This window comes from Drosophila novamexicana, unplaced genomic scaffold (assembly GCF_003285875.2).
Source record: "Drosophila novamexicana strain 15010-1031.04,08,12 unplaced genomic scaffold, DnovRS2.1 tig00000858-arrow-arrow-pilon, whole genome shotgun sequence".
Classification (NCBI taxonomy): Eukaryota; Metazoa; Arthropoda; class Insecta; order Diptera; family Drosophilidae; genus Drosophila; species Drosophila novamexicana.
In genome coordinates this window covers 665,098-682,612 of record NW_020824829.1, presented here as the reverse complement: position 1 = coordinate 682,612, position 17,515 = coordinate 665,098, and the positions used below count along the sequence as shown (strand labels likewise).

The following is a 17,515-nucleotide window of genomic DNA, read 5'->3' as shown; positions in this document are numbered from 1 at the left end:
GCCAGACGGCAGTTAGCATTGTGCGTCGGCATTTGCCATCCTTAGACCCCAATCCCGCCTCTCCCTTCCCTCCCTTCCTGCTGGCCTGCACTTATCTCTCGTATTTATCCCCATCTGCATTGCTTCACGCATTGCACTTCTCCTGGCTGCACTCTTGGCTTCCCATTTGATGGCGTTGCGAGTCTGTCGATTACTTGCGTTGAGCTCTTGGCTGCCTAACGGATATTATATAGAGGGTGCCCAGCTCTGGCTGGGGTAGCATACGATGCAGTCATATGTAAAATTAACCCAAACAAGCCAACAAACCTAAGTGTTATATATTTAAGACTCTTTGCAAGGGATTTCTTGTCTCTAAATATGCTGGCAATTTAACGCAAGAATAGACATTGAAAAAAGCTCATTAAAAGCTGATCTAAATAAACAACTTGGTCACTCTCAAAAAAGAAGAGCTCACTAAAAGCTTATTAAAAGCGCATGTGACAAGTTAGAGAGCTTTTTATTCCATACTTTGAATGGATATTTAATTCTATTTAAGTTATTTATGATTTATTCCATTTATTTGTTCCATTCAAATAACTAACTTGTTCACTCTTAATTACAAAGCTCCTTAAAAGCTCATTAATGCTATTAAATATAACATTTTAATAGAACAAATAACTAATTAAAAGCAGAAATTCTGCACAGATCGTTAACAGCTCATATTCTGCAATTAACAGCGACCTAGAGAGCGTCACAGCTATTCAAGTATATATTAATGATGTTAAGATAAATGTTATATGATAAAAGGCACCCTTTAACAACTTTTCGAAAAGTTTTTAATATATATCCCATAACTTAAAACATTCTAAGTGCCCTGTTAAAAATTACTTAAGCTAAATTTACTACAATTGGATTGTTAACTTGCCTTGTTGATTTCCAGATTTCGAATTTTGTTTTATTCTATGTTATTCCATTCCTATTCCTATTCCTATTCCTATTCCTATTCCTATTCCTATTCCTATTCCTATTCCTATTCCTATTCCTATTCCTATTCCTATTCCTTTTCCTATTCCTATTCCTATTCCTTTTCCTATTCCTATTCCTATTCCTATTCCTATTCCTATTCCTATTCCTAATCCTATTCCTATTCCTATTCCTATTCATATTCCTATTCCTATTCCTATTCCTATTCCTATTCCTATTCCTATTCTTATTCCTATTCCTATTCCTATCCTATTCCTATTCCTATTCCTATTCCTATTCCTATTCCTATTCATTCCATTCCTATTCCTATTCCTATTCCTATTCCTATTCCTATTCCTATTCCTATTCCTATTCCTATTCCTATTCCTATTCCTATTCCTATTCCTATTCCTATTCCTATTCCTATTCCTATTCCTATTCCTATTCCTATTCCTATTCCTGTTCCTATTCCTATTCCTATTCCTATTCCTATTCCTATTCCTATTCCTATTCCTATTCCTATTCCTATACCTATTCCTATTCCTATTCTTATTCTTATTCTTATTCCTATTATTTTTCCTTTTTCCTATTCTATTCTATTTGATTCCATTGTACAATCGTTAACATCTTTTTCTGGTTTATTCTAGGATACATTGCTATTATTATCTCAGTGGTTTTCATTTTGGCTTATTACAACTTTAATTTCTAGTACAGTCCATTTCTGGAATTTGTTCTTAACATTTCAACCATCTGGCAACGCTTGATGGCTGTCATAATAACCATAACGGTTATGTCCAACCAACATGGACATCAGCAGTTATTTTGACCAACTGGAAGAAGAGCTAAAGACCTGAAGGCGGTCTCTTGACCGTTGTCCGGCTTTTGCAACTTGCTTTGCACTCTACTTTGCACCCTACCTTTTTGCCATAGACGCACCGCTGTGACAATAAAAACAGTTGTTAGATGCTCTTCATTAGATTTGTTGTTGTTGTTGTTGTGACTTTTGTCTCACCTGCAGCGAAATGTGCTCATTTTCTCTGGACTGCCCGCTGTCTTAATTCAGGCATTTTGATGCCGTGCAATTGCATATGACATGCGATTAGGCAGCGAAGCGGATGGGCTGGGCAGGGAAGGATTCGACTCTAATGAGCTTTACGCTTGACGCTTTTGCTGCCTGCCCCCCATTGTGACTGTGTTTGATGATTGAGTGGCAACTGATTGTCGTTTAATGCGAGCTGTATGAGCCGAGTCCTGGCCTTTCTCGGCTTTCCATCATTTGGGGCTTATGTGGCGTATGCGCAATATGCGAATGCACTCGCAGCGGCCACCCTTAAGCTGCTGATTAGCGAGGGAGCTTGGAACAATGGGGACGACTGACCACTTGGGCACATTGTGTGCCAAGGGTAGGGGATTTTCGTTAACGGGATTTTCGTGGCAGCATTCTCATTTTCATAGCAGCAAAACATTTTTCATTACTTTACTCGAGCGGAAATGGCAAATTAACTGCACAAATACACGAGCACACAGCGCACACGTCGGTATGACTGTGTGTCTGCGTGTGTGTGTGTGTGTGTGTGTGTGTGTGCACGTGTGTGTATTTGATTGTATGCTCATTTATTCATTACACTGCAGGGTCGCTGGCACGCCTACTTTTTAAAAACGCCCACCAAGCCTCAACTCATTGACTGAGCTACAAAAGTCGATTTGGGTTCAGTGCGGGCTGCCTTTATGCTGTATGCCCTACACACGCGGGTGCTTGCGACTTGTCATGCGCTCGTTCAGCATTGCATCAGACTTAAGAGTCATTCAGTGTGCATATTTTAAGTATTCATATTAATCATGTACGCGGATTTCTTTGAATAAAGCAGAAATAGCGCAAAGTTCAGCTCAAATACTAAATAGAGTGTATATGGACAGTTTATGTGTTTTGAGAAGAAAATTGTATGTTAATAATAGAATAAATGAATAATTAAGAGAGCTAAAGATTACGAAAAGTCATAATTAGTTTTAAGGACCGAATTTACAAACCAACTTGAGAACTATTTAAGATATATTTTATGAGCTACTATTTCACTAGAGAATATGTTTAAAAGAAAGATTAACAAACATGAGTTTATATGAACAAAAAAATGTGAGTGTGGGGTTCGAGCCTGTTCAAGTTTGTTTGAATAGAAGTTCGAGTTCCAACCTTGTCAGTAGAATGTGGATAAGTTCAAAGAAGAGAGAAAGATATTCGTTTTAGTTGATATGCAAAAAAATTTCTGGAGCTTTCGAGGCATTTTATCTACGCAATCTTTGCAGGCTTTTGTGTTATTGTTGTCTACCTTATAAATAAATATTCAGTTAAAAACAAAGCAAAAGTCAGGGCGGAGGATGATGAGAAGGATGATGATGATGATCGGGATGATGATGATGAGTTGAGTGCAGGCAACGATTGAAACTGACGACATCGTTATCAATGTCAACGATGACGAAATGTTTGTAAATAAACAAATGCCCGAGCAAAAACAACAACAACAACAACAGCGAAATCAACGATAACAAATAGAAATGTTTAATGAATCGCGCCCCTGCCCAGTCGAGGGAAAGGTGCTGCAGTGGGAGGCAAAGGGCGGAGGAGGGGTTGAACAATGAGCTCGCTCAACGATATGTAGAAAAATTTACGTCTGAGTGAACTTTAGCCAACTGGACAGACACACAGACACGGGGAGAGGGGGCAGACTGCCAAGGGGTAGCCGAGTGGACAGTCAAATATATCAACAGACGCCGCCGACGACGACGGCAACGAGAAAAAACAAGAAAAACGGAAGTTCAAAAGGTGACAATGACAAAGACAACGACAACATTCGCGCTGATGGAAACGTGCGGCGAGGCGAGGCGTGGCGAGGCGAGGGCGGGGTTAAGCGACATAGGGGTGGGGGTGGGGGCTGGTCAAAGGCTGACTGACAACTGAGCAATTTTTTGCAATGGACGGCGGCAAAATTCACTTTAAACAATTAAATTTATGCGATTGTTGTTGTTGTTGCTGTTGTTGTTATTGTTGCGGCAGATGAAAGAGCGAAAGAGGTAAGTAAGAAGAAGAGCTGCCCAGCAGCTGTACAGGAAGGAATGTCAAAGGTTAAAACTAGGCCGGAGCCAGGGTTGCCAGCAGGCAGGCTTTATCAATAAGCGCCAGGAGTATACTAAATTACACGCTTAGAAATGTTTATATAAGATTAATTCACAGTTATGCGCTTTGAGTGTAAATTTCCCCCAGTTAAATACGGTTGAAATACGGAAGGAAGGAAGGCTTGAATTAAGTAAACAATTAATGAACTTAAAATGAGGTTAAATAAAGGGAGAACAAAATGTCTTATTCAGGAGTTTCAAGATTCTCTCGAAATAAGTATTTCGTTCTCAGCTTAAGATATTTGAAGCTCTGCAGTGCTCTTTATATAAGTATATGGCATTTCTTTTCTTTGAGTGTATTCCCACTTACATATACATATATATTTCTCAATATATACGCACACATACAGCGCGAGTGGCTATAAAATTTCTTTGGTTCGCATTTAAATCCGTAATTTCAATTCAACTTGTCGTGTTTACACACACAATGCATAATTTATAGAAATTTGTCTGCAAACGCAGCAACAGCAGCGCGCCAGAGCGAGAGGGCAATGCCAATTGTAGAAGCCAGCGCGTGCGAGCGAGCAGGATGCACAGACACGAGCGTCTCTCTGTTTGAGTGTGTACTTGTGTGTGTGTGTGTGTGTGTGTTAGTGTGTGAGGCTCATGTAATGTCAAGTAAGCGCTGCGTGCGACCAGCCAAAGTGGCTTCAAAAAGTATATGCATCGAAAGAAACAAAATGAAATATACTAGCTGTGCAATTAAGGCTTAATATATCTGGCAACTATTTAATTAAATATTAAGAAAAATCCAAAATAGTAATGATATTTGTAATGCCACTATATCCCTATTTCGTTCTGCTCCAGCCTTATCAACTTCTATAAATTTTGTTATTTTCCTATGTGCACATACTTTCAGTACACACTGTTCTTATAGGCAATCGTTCGCCCCTGTCCCATTTCCTTTCCCTTTGGTTATGTGGCGCATATGGCGAGCAACGTGTGCCTAGCAATGTGCCCCAGCCCCCGCCCACCGCTTCTCACACCGACCCTCTGTCAGCTGACACCCTGACTACAGCCTCATGAGCTGCTGCAGCACTTCGCTTCCCTCTACCTCTGCAACTGCTCTCCCCTCTCTATTCGCATTCGCCTCGTTTCGTGCGCTTTGGAGCTGTAATGGGGCAGCTCCTCGTGCCTGTCATTGTGAGTGTGTATGTGTTTGCATGCATGCGCGCGTGTGTGTGTGTGTGTGTGTGTGCTTGTGTTAAGCTCGACGAAGCTTAAAAGCTTTGTTTGCGCCAGGCACGACTCAATATTTGCTCCTGCTGGACTGCGTTGATTTTGCCCACTGTGCGGCGATGGAAAGTAAAAATGGAATTTTATTTAATTATTGCCTAATTAGCAATGGCCAAGCAATTAATTTGCATCTTTTAATTAAGCGAAGAGAGCGGAAAATCTTGAGAGCAGATGCATATAAATGCTGGTATATATACATTTTTCATTTTCCTGCTAGATTTTGCTGCAAGACGCTGCTCAATTGGGGCACGTTGATAAGAAAACGTTCGCTGCTGTTTGTTGTTGTTGTTGTGGCAGTCAACAATCAAAAGTGCAAGGGGGAGGGGGGGCAGGGGGAAGTAGAGGAGAAATGCCCTGGCCATTGAGCGAGCGCCTCACGACTTGCCGCGCCCACAATTCACGCACGCCTTTAACAGAGCGCAGGAAAAATACGACAGGCAGCCACATAATCCACTTTTGCCCACCCACCTCTCACCCGCCCCCTGCCTGCCTCTATGTACACAAACCCCCCTGGCAGTCGCCATATCCCCGCCGCCTCTTTCTGTTGCTTTTGTTGCTGCAAAAATATAAAAAATAATTGGAAGTCGCTTGCAACGATGTCGTCGTCGACGTTGACGTTTTGCTTGTTAGCTGCTGCTGCTGCTGCTGTTGCAAGCAGTCCCCCTCCCCACCCCCTGACCGTACACCCCTCGCCTGCCCACTTTGCCTGCTGCGCCTCACGTTGTGGTTAAAAATCTTTTGCCTGGCTTCTCTTTTGATTTGACTTTTGTTTGCTGGTGATTAGGGCCAGCCAGCAGCTAGCTGCTCGGCAGAGGGGGGCGTGGGGGCGTGTTGGGGCAGCAGTTGCTGCCACACGAGCAGCAGCAGCAGCCTCTACCAGCTGGGCAAGCACAGCGTGTGTGCGCCATTTGTTTTTTAACAAATTTGGGCCGCCTATTTATTTTTTCCTCTAGTTTGTTGCGCTTGAGGTTATCTGAAAATTTTTAATTGATTTGCAGTCGTACGTTGAGGGGCTGCCAGGGGATTTGCATGTAAGGTGAAGTGGCAGGAGAGAAATCAAGAGAAACGGCGAAAGGTATAGAAAGGGGGGAAGCGGCAATGGGATCACAAGTGCTAACCCAGTTAAGCTCTCAGGCGCATTCAATTTGTGGCAGCAACTGGTTAGGTATTTGTTAAGAAAAATGTAAAATATTTATAGACTTTTCTAATAATACTAAAAATAACGATTCGCTCAATATTAAAAAAAATAAATAGAAATATATATTGTTTATTACTTTTCTCACAGAATTGGGTTTATATTTGATTTAATCAGATTTAAATCGATTACTTATTAATATTGCCTGATTGAGATGCCAAGTTTATTTATGGGTGAAACCATGAACAAAAAGCCAAACCTCGTGATAATCGGATGGATTTCGTTCGAGTTATGGGATTGGGAAATTTGAGGCAAACATTTTCACATGATTTTGACAAGAACTAATGTTCTCAGATTTAATTTATTATTTATTATTTAGTCTAAGATAATAAACGATTCATTTTATATTTATCGATTGCATTTATTCAAAATTATCGATCAATTATATGCCCGTTTCTATCGTTATTTACTTTTTATAACCTGAACCCATTAAAAATGGGTATAAGGGTATATTGTATTTGTGCTAAATCCAAATGTATGTAATCCAAATGTATGTAACAGGAAGAAGGAAGCATCTCCGACCCCATAAAGTATATATATTCTTGATCAGCATCAATAGCCGATTCGATCTAGCCATGTCCGTCCGTCCGTCCGTCCGTCCGTCCGTCCGTCCGTATGTATGAACGCAAGGATCTCAGAACCTATAAGAGCTAGAGACTGAAATTTTAGATGTAGATGCTCCTAGTTCCCGCGCAGATCGAGTTTGTTTCCGATAATCGATAACTTACTTCGTTTTCTAGCAATCGATAAAAATCGATGTCGATATCCTGTTTATTGGGCAATTTTGGTAAATAATAAGAGCTAGAGTCACCAAACTTGACATTTAGCTTATAAAATAGAATATATATATGCATTTGATGTTGGAAGAAGAGGGTTCAGGGTATCCCCTAATCGGGAGCTCCCGATTAGAATCTCTTACTTGTTTCTTTTGAATTTGATTTGATCAGCTTCGATTTGATCATTCTCCAATATTTCCCTTATCCTAATCCCTTATCAAATAATATTTATCTCATTTGGCGTCATCTAATCAGAAGCTGTTTGCAACGTTCTCAGATTTTCATTAGCATATATTTGTTTTCCTCTTCTTGGCAAATGACTTACACATATTGCCAGTAAATAAATAGCTTGCATTGAACTTTTGCCAGCTTATTTGTTGCTCAACGCCTGCCACGGCTGTCAGCACATTTTCCCCAGAGCCCACTTTCCCGTATATATATTTATATAGGGTGTTTGTATCCGTTGGGTTTTGTATAAACTTTTCCCCATCGCCGCTCATCACCATCAACATAATCATAATCATAACTATTATTATTAACGACACAAACAGCCTATTTAGCGTCAGGCCAAAATCACGCTCTCAAGCTCAACCACTCAGCCAGCTATCCCTGCACCCGCCCCCGCCCCCACCCAATGGCCAACCCCCGCTTGCAAAAACTTTAGCGAGCGATAAAAATTTGTCTACATTACGCCGCAAAACACAGTGGAAACGAGCAGCCGTCACAGGTTCCAGCGCGCATATGCTTTAGCGGATCCCCTATACCCCTATACCCCTGTACCCCCTGTACCCCCTCTCCCAGGCAACCTAACCCTGGCCCGGTAGGGGCGCCCAGCTTAGATAGCAACCCCTAACTATCTTGGCAACTGATATCTTGCAAGTTTTTGAGCCTCGGCGATGTCTAACGGTGTTTACCATTCGTGCAGGTCCCTGCCAACCCCAACCCCATCCCCATCCCACACCCACCCTCACCCTCACCCTCACCCCTTAACCCATCTACAGGCACCGTTTTTAGAATGTGTGTATGTGTGTGTGTGCGCAATTTGTGGCCTGGCTTTAAGCCCTTTTCTGTGCGCATGTCCTGCCACAAAATCAGCCCCACAGCTAGCTCCCTTGCGACACTTGTCTTTGGGGCAATCTTCTACTTATTGAAAATGTTTAAAGTTTTTGTGCCTGTCTCTATTAATTGGTTGTCTGCCCGTACACTTAGCGAAAGCAAAAACTGCATTTGGCACTTAAATCAAGCACAAATGTTCATGAAATCCCGCTGCATATTCTTAAACTAAAAGAAAAATTCTTATTTCGATAAATTTTTAACTTTTCAACTTTAAAGATAATACATACTTATTTTAAGAAAGGAAATTATTCTTGAGATTTCTTGATTTTCACTGACCCTTGGCTTTGGAAAAAACTTATTTTAAGAACTTTTCTACTCAATGCAAGAAGATGTTTTTTGCTTAGTTTAAGCATTTAAATTCTTTAAATAAGTAACTTTAAACTTAGTTTCAGCCCTTTTTATGTACTTAAACTTCAACTTCACTGTCAGGGATTATTTATACTTAATTTAGGAATGTCCAAAATTGAGATGTACTTAAAACGTTAGAATTTATAAAAGCTTTTTTCTTGATTTCCCTTGACCCTATTAGAGATTTTGTAAAAGACTTATTTCAAGAATTTGAATACCAATTATTGAAATTTTTCATTTTATACGCTTATTTTAAGAAATCAAATTCTGTGATTGATTAATTTAAGCTTAGTTGTTTCAGTCATTTTCAATCGCTTAAAGCTAAACTAAAGTCAGATATTTATTTTATGTTCAAATTTCTAACTGTCTTTTTCTCTGAGTGCACTTTTCTTGATTTCCACTTGACCCTATTAAAGCTTGGCTTTCTGACAGCCTTCGAACTGGCGCGTTCTCGCTTCCGTTTCGGCTACTCGTTTCTCGCGCTCTGTTATTTTGCTTTATCGAGTTAACTGATTTTTGCCATATAAACAAATAAAAGAGCGCAAGAGCACAGAATAAATAAACAAATGGAGTTAAATTTAATTTCATTAAACGGCTGCCAGCGACGACGTCGACGACGAGGGACGACATCTAATTGAATGTCGCACACGACGCCAGCGTCGTCAACGTCGTCGACGTCGTCTTCGTCAGCGCGGCTCTGAAATGCACTTGACAAAAAGAAGCCAAGAAAATTGCAGCTGCATGAACGCAACAATATAAATAGAGATCGACTTGCAAACACTCTGGAATATATTTTTGTCTAGCTTAAAATCCCAACTGAATTATCTTATGTATTTCCAAAACACACAAAATAGTACTTAAGTAGGGCAGACATAAAGATCGACTTGCAGATACCCTGCAATATATTTTTATCCAGTTTAGGTTTAATAGTTATTTTGAAATGTTGTGCAACGTTTTTTCTTTGACATTTTCAGTCAAAATGCATATACCCAACTTCACAGTTTGCCTTACAGGGTTAATTTTTTAATCCGTTCTCTCTCTCGCTCTTTCTCTATCTTAAGTTGAAACGTATTTCCAAGTGTTTTCTTTGACCATTCCAGTCTAGCCGAAAATACCCAACTTCACAACCGTCTTACAGGGTATAACAATTGCTGCATTCCTCACGTTAGTCTTTCTTGCCCACACACTCATTCTCTGGGTCCCTCTCTCGCTCTCCCTCTCCCTCTCTCTCTCTCTCCCTCTCTCTCGCTCTCCCTCTCTCTCTCTCTCCCTCTCTCTCTCAGCTACAGCTGCAGTTTAAAGCGGCTTCAGCGCTTGCATTGCCTCAAAACAAAATTCAATTAAGTTGATTGCAAATCGTGTCATGTTTATAGGAAAGAAATTCTAATGAGGGCGTTGGGCTTGCCCATGGATGGGAGGTTTTTCAAAGAGAACAGAATCAAAAAATGGATTATTACAGTGATAACATTGATATGATTTAATTATTGAGTGATACATTGCGTATACGTAATATGTAATTGGAAATGTTAAAAATATCTATGACAGACTTGAACTGCATATTTGGCCATATCTATAGGGCATATTTGTATTATTATTCGGATAATATTTATTATAATGCGTATACGCATATATATATAGGGTATATTTTAGTGCAAATATATATTCACTCCAATTAAAGAATTCAACCAAGTGCGAGCCGAAGTTGTTTGTTTTGCTTAACCTTTACTCAGTTTACTGTGAAGTACTCTTAACTGAAATTCCTTCATTTAATGCGAGGCTTTATGCACATATTTCTGGCTTTCACAAATAACTGTAAATGCCAGTTCAGAAAAACAAAAATCAATTATTCAAATATTTTCCTCTTGGCATAATGCAATTTTCATTTCACACATTTAACGCGTTTCACACTTCTCACATTTAAAATTTGCCTCATGTCATTTTGTTGTTGCTGTTGTTGTTGTTGTTGTTGTTGTTGTTGTCATCTATTGGCCAACTCTAGTTGTCAGGCTAATTGAATTTGTCAGCACGTCGCTGCTGTTGGCTATCACTTGCATTTTTATATTGCCTTTTGCTATATACAAACACATTTGATATACTCTATAATTATATTTTGCTGTGCTGTAAACCTTAGCCTTATGTACTAGAGTATAAATATTTGTATATATATTTATAAATATTTTATTTAGTTTCAAACAAACGTACAAACTGTAAGCACATGCATGCTTTGTATTTTATTCAAAGTTGAGAAAACTAATTTTAGTTTAAAAAAAAAACATATTTTAGAGTATTTGTTATATTGTTAATTTATTTCTATGCAACTGCGTGTGTCTGTAAATAATACTTTAAAATTTAATTATGCACGTATTTTTTGTTTTTATAATAAAATTGTTCCCTTTTTTCTGCACTTGCCACTGTTGATGATTTATTTTTGCACTTACGTGTAAAATATATTAATTAATTTACAAAACAGATGCGGCACTTGTGACGCTTGACAGCCACAATAACAACAACAACAACAATTATATAGGAAGTTTTTAAATTTTTATTCAAGTGCAATACAGTGCGTATACGTGTTTAAGTTTTTATTTAATTGTTGCTACTGCACGAAAAATTAGTTGAAAAATGGAAAAGGAACCTAAAAATATTTAAACAAGAATGCTTTTAAATTAATTTTCCCATTTTTTTGTGCAATTTTCATTGGCGGCAACACAAAATTAAGCAATGAAAAGTTGAGAAAACAAGCGTTTGATTTCACTAATTAATTTTTTGTTGAGAAACAAACTTGTATCTATTGAAGTCAAACAGAAATTTGTTCTAAAATAAACGCTGAAACCTCTAATCAATTTATTATAGTTCAAATTGCTTTTTGTTGCCAAGTTTAACAGTCTGTTCGACACACGCGACTGTTAGCTAACAGCTCTTTAACAGCGCCCCGCACTAGTGTTTTGTCAATTTCTTTTGTTATGCTACGATTGTTTGTCTATGCTTTCTGGCACTCACTCACTCACTCACCCTCGCACGCGCTCTCCCACACTCTCACACGTTGTCGCTCATTCTCAGTGTATAACATAAAGCCTCTGTGTACATTTTAATGGCAAATCTGCTGCCATTTGCGGCACATTTCGCGTACAATTTTCGTTTTTGTTATGCCCACATATTTATTTTAATGGTTCGCTCAGTACAGAGCAGTATGCGGGGGGCGGCAGTCGCAGCATAACGTCGCAAAGGGGCGCACTTTACATTTGTTTTGTTTATTTTGGCGTGAGCGTTGCCCAGAGCTGCATGAAGAGAGCACGCCAGTTGCGGCCACTGCCGGCTGGGCGAGAGCAGAGAGAGAGTGTGAGTGCGAGTGTGAGTGAGACATGTTGAGCAGTTGTTGGTGTTGGCATGCCATTTCCCGTTATCAGTGGCAGACTTTCTGCCAACCTGCTGCCAGCTGCCGCAGTCGCAGCCGCAAAACGTCAGCGACGCGCCGCTCAACGGTGACGTCGAGAGCGTCGCCATTGCCGCCTCTGCCATCGTCGCTCTCTCTCTCTCACTCTCTCTCTCTCTCTCTCTCTGTCACTCTCTCTCTGCTGACGTCGCAACGTCGCAGCTAATTTTGGATATCTAAGCGAGCAGAAATATTTTTAGCTTCGCTTTGGCCGTCGCGCACGGCAGCCACATGCAGATTTTTGCAATTGTTTGCCTTTTTTGGCCGCTGACGTCGACGTCAGCGCTAACGTCGGCGTTACTGCTGTTATTGCTGCTGCTGCTGTTCTTGTCATTATTGTTGTTGTATTTTTAGCCAGTTGATTTATCATTCGAGTTGCGTTCACGCTGCATTTGTTAATCAGCATTCTCCCTCTCTCTTTCTCATTGCAGGTGAGTTTCGTTTTAGTGTTGACAACGCTCAATTTTAAGCGGAAACGTAAGTAGCGTAAACAATAATCAGAGTGCGAAATATAAGTGGAAATGCAAAGGGAATTCTGTACAGATTAACAACAATGCATGACATAATCTGAAATGTCACTCACCTGGGTATTGTATGTTCCGATATTGGTAAAGAAAAACGGTTTTCCTATTTGCCGTGTTAGGTTAAATAACAAGTTGTTGTCGTTGTTATACGGGAACTTAATCAAATCCTGAGCATAAAGTGTCATAAAATCAAATCGTAAACCTCAAACCTTGGCAAACAAAGCCCAGTTTAAGCACACAAACACACACATACACATGCACATGCATACGAATACAGTGTACGAGTGGGAGCGAGATACCAATACAGATTTAGAATTGTGTCATCGCGTAAACAAACAAAGTCAGTTGTCACTTGTGTGTGTGTGTCTGTGTGTGAGTGTGTATTAAAAGCCAAGCCAAGCCGAGCCATGACGAGACGAAGCGAGACGCACAGCGCCGAAATACCAAACGCAGCACAGACCAAGGCGACGTCTCTCACTCCCACCCCAACTTGACGCCCGCCCCCAAAAACTGCAAGCGCCTGGGCCAGCTGCGCTGTTGCAGCGGCGTCGCATTCGCTGGCGCTGTTACTCTGCTGCTTGTTCTTTCCTTTCTTTCTTTACATTTTTCTTAGACACCAACACATTTGCATTTATAGTTCAATGTTGTTGTTTCTTTATTTTTTTTTTTTTTTCTGCTCCCAGATTTGAAGTGTTTACATATTGCGTTTGAATTATCGTTCAGCTGGTTTTTTTCCCCTTTGATTTTTGTATTTTGTTGTCGATTTGCTGCTGCTGTTGTTGCCTGGCGCTGATTTCTGTGCTGCCTCTTCACTTTTATATTTAAGCTAATTTTAGTATTTGGTTTTTCATTTGCATTTCAATTAGAAAATATATGTACATACATATGTAGGTGTTGTAGACTGTACTTTTATGTATTTTGTTGTTATTGGTGCGTACGAGAAATCTTGTTGAATTTAGTTTTTAAGGCATTTTTGCATTATTTAACATACTAGAGTGTAGCTGTTAAATGAGGATCGAACAGTGATTGCTTTTACAGCAAGCAAATGCAGCTAACAGTTCGCTTCAAGCGCAAGTTGCATATACTCTCTCTCTCTCTCTCTCTCGCTGTTAGTAACAGTGCTGCGCTGACCTCGCTTGATATTAAATTTTCAAGTGAAACAAACGATCGCCTGTTAATAACAGTGCCCTAAGCTCAGCTTGCATTTGCTCTCATTCGCACGCTTCTCGAACTCGCTGTTAACAGCCGATTTGAGCTCTGCTGCGCTGACCTCGCTCTTCTCTGCTTTTCGTTCAGTTCAAGTCAAGTTTTATGCGTCGCAATTGAAGCCCAAGTTTGCTCAACAATCACAACAACAGCAGCGAAATCCCTTGAAGCGTTGCGTTTTTCACCATTGTTTATTTTATTTTGTATATTTTTTTGTTTTTGCGCTTCGGCTTGTTTGATTTAGCTTGCTCACCTTCGGCTCAACGAAAGGCAGCGACAGCGACAGCGACTGCGGCGGCAGCGGCAGCGGCTCGTGCTGTTACATTTGAATGAGCACGTCGCTGCTTTTGTTGCTGCTGCTGCGCTGCCTTGGCATAGGGGGAGTTGGCAGGCAGCAGTGTCGCCGTCGCCGTCGCCGTCGCCGTAGTCATTTATCACCGGCCTCTTTTTGCCCAGTCTTGGCTCGACCGTGCGTCCGACCGCCCGCCCGCCCGCATTCACCATAAATATCATATTAAATATTTGCCATAGAATCGTCGTCAGCAGCAACGTTTGCATTACCGCCAAATGTTGTCTGTTTATCTCGCCTAGTTATTGTTTTGCCGTGGTTCAGGGGCGGTGCTGGTAGGAGGGGACGGCGTGAAGGGGAAGGGGGAGGGGGGGTTGCAACATTTGGCAAGACGGTGGTTGTTGTTAACTTTTTGTGGCATTGCCAGTTGATTGGATTGCCATGAGATGAACCAGAGAGTGTCAATGTGTGTATGTGTGTGTCCTTCTGTGTGTGGCATGTGATTTATGAGTCCCCAGCGCTGATATGGGATATTGGATAAGGCCATACAAAAGATACAATGTGATTAGCTGCGAGGGTGCTGCCAATAGAAACCAAGTTCCGAGCACATCACATAAGAATCCATGCGAGTTGCGTAATTCACAAGTCATTCCCGTTTTTTTTTCACACGGATATCTATAGACTGCATAAAGTTAGGGTAGATTTCTTTCAAACATATAGACAAGAAACCCTAGATCCTGAATAACCGATTAACTGTTTGAGTGCCTGATGATTATCTTTTTTGGTGGAGTAGCTGGCTTTTCGGATGCACGTGAAAACGAAGATTGAGCTATTCCACACATTTTCCACCACGACGCGTGGAATTTAAAATGTCTTGGCTTTTGGCTTTTTCAAAGATCTTTATGAAATTATGTAAAGAATTTCGATACCCTGTGCAACTCGAGATGTTAATATATCAAAAGTATACATATATTAAGAGCCAAAGTGGAGAGGGGGAACTAAGTTGGCTTTGAAAAAAAAAACTTGCGAGCTCTGAACAATATCAATTCCAATTTGTTTTCACAATTCTCAGCGAAAGCAAAACCTTAATACGGAATATACATTAAATTTGATTCAATAATCGTCAGCATGCAAACTCCAGAGGATCAAATATTTACCTGCGGCTTTGAGGTGTTCGGCGAGGTGCAGGGCGTGCGAATGCGCAAAGCAACCCGCTCGTTGGCCCTGGCGAACGGGGTGCGCGGCTGGGTGATGAACACGGATCGCGGAACTGTTACCGGCGAGCTGGAGGGCACACTCCCAAAGGTGAACGAGCTAAAGTTCTGGCTGCTCTGCTTTGGCAGCGAGAAGGCGGTCATCGAGCGGGCCGAGTTCACGCCCACAAAGGAGATACCTGTGCACAGTTTCGATAGCTTTACCATACGCTATCATTCAGATCGGCGGGAGGAGCCCCAGGTCGTCTAGAGTTCATGTCTCGGAAAGTTTTGGCGTTGACAAAATTAATTGATTGTTGATCGTTTGTGTGTGTTGTACATGAAATAAACCTGGTTCAGATCCCGAGCCCCCATCTCGAACATCATTTATAAAACTCAAACATGCTGCCAGCCGCTAATTAAGCATTGCCATCGGACGCGCACTCAGGCCAAGTATCTAAAAGATACACACATATATATATATATGTACATTCAGATACATATATATACATATATCTATATATCTTTGGACGGGCACACACCTGCAGCCTCTGGCTGGGCCGCATTTCCAGTTGAACGCCGCCCCGAACTGGCAATGAGTTTTTACGAGGCAACATCGAAGCAACAGCTACAGAAAACAGAGCCATAGAAATGGCTGCCATTGTCGTTGCCCCTGCCACCAACGTCTCCGCCTCCCTCCCCGTCTCCGTCTCTGTCTCCGTCTCTGGCCATGCCAACACATGACGAAATCGCCGGGTAGCACGATTTCGCACGAGGTGTGCTGGGCATTGCGTATCCGAAAGGTACACAACTAAACCCATGAGATATACCATAAAAATCGAAATATTTACTTATATTATCCGTATAGAACAGAGGTTTATCAACTAAGTTGTACTGGGTCATGGCCTTTGCCTAAGACATTTCTACAGTAAGGCGCTATTTCGTGGTTCGAACCAGCAACCTTCTTCAGTTGACCGAATGTCCGACTCAGAGTAATCAGTTACTCTTATCAGAAGGGGATATAGTCATAAGCTACCAATATTACGGTCTAAATAACGCCCTGGTTAGACTTAACCTAGGTTCGAACCAGCAACTTTCTCAGTCATTAGTCTTGATGGTGGAATCACGTCGATAACTCATCTGTGTTATAGATAACTAAGTATATATGTATTTCCATATATTTCCCTGCTTTTCAGATTTCAAATTTCTTACTATTTCAATTAACTAGTCTGTACTTCCAATCCGAAAATTCATTGCTCTACAAAGCAATTCATTGAGTAAAAAATATAGATATTTGCAAAATCATATAAGATATTTGCATCTTATTAGTTTTCCTGCATATGTTTCATATATTTACAGGGTATATTAGAGGCCATACTTTTTGGTTGTTCGTTTATAATCAGCAATATTAGCAGAAGAAATATTTAAAAATGTTGTTCATTTTGCTGTTCTGTATTTGGTTCACATTTTCATTTAAATTTGTAGATGTTAAATATTTTATTCCAGGGTATCTGCAAGTCGCCTGCGCTCGCTCATTACATATTTTATATGCTGCTCATGTTGTTGTTATTGTTTTTAAGTACTCAATGCCCTCCATGGGTCGCTGGCTACAGCGCGACGCCGACGTTGGCGCTGGCGCTGACGCTCATGCACTGCGCATAATCACAACAAAATCAAATAAATGAACGGCACTGACAACAACAACAGCAACAACAACAAAAGGCAGCAACAGCTACAGCAATAACAGCAACAGCTTCGTAACAGAACAACGTCGCTCGCGTCGCTGCGTATTTGCGCGCGCGTCTGTGTGTGTGTTAGCAACTTCGTTGCGTGCGTAACAGGCGCGCAGAGACACTGAGCAGCAACAGTAAACGCAACAGCAGCGCCAACATTTTTCATGCTGCTGCTGCAGTCGCAAACCTGCTGCCGTCGCCGCTGTTGCTGCGGTATTTTTATAGGTTAAACTGCAAAGTGCGTGGCAGAGTGTGCCAAAGAGGGTCTGGAGGGCGGCGCAAGGGTAGGCTGAAGCTTGGCTGTGGCTCTTACTAGTTTCAGCCGGCCGGTGTCGTTGGCATTTTGCTAGCGAGAG

At 41.0% G+C, this 17,515-nt stretch overlaps 2 protein-coding genes across 2 annotated transcripts in view; both read left to right on the top strand.

The window, feature by feature from the left end:
* The window catches only part of LOC115764508 (neurogenic protein mastermind), a 63,811-nt gene that overhangs the window by 10,163 nt on the left and 36,133 nt on the right, over positions 1–17,515 (top strand). The gene's annotated exons all lie outside the window — the stretch shown is intronic.
* On the top strand, positions 15,254–15,793 carry LOC115764509 (acylphosphatase-2). The gene has a single exon (XM_030707604.1). The coding sequence runs from the start codon at positions 15,362–15,364 to the stop codon at positions 15,695–15,697; it is 336 nt and encodes a 111-aa protein (XP_030563464.1). The 5' UTR covers positions 15,254–15,361; the 3' UTR covers positions 15,698–15,793.

What these genes read in the sequence shown, in the direction of transcription:
- LOC115764509 (XM_030707604.1), top strand. Translation starts at nt 15,362, where the DNA reads ATGCAAACTCCAGAGGATCAAATATTTACCTGCGGCTTTGAGGTGTTC.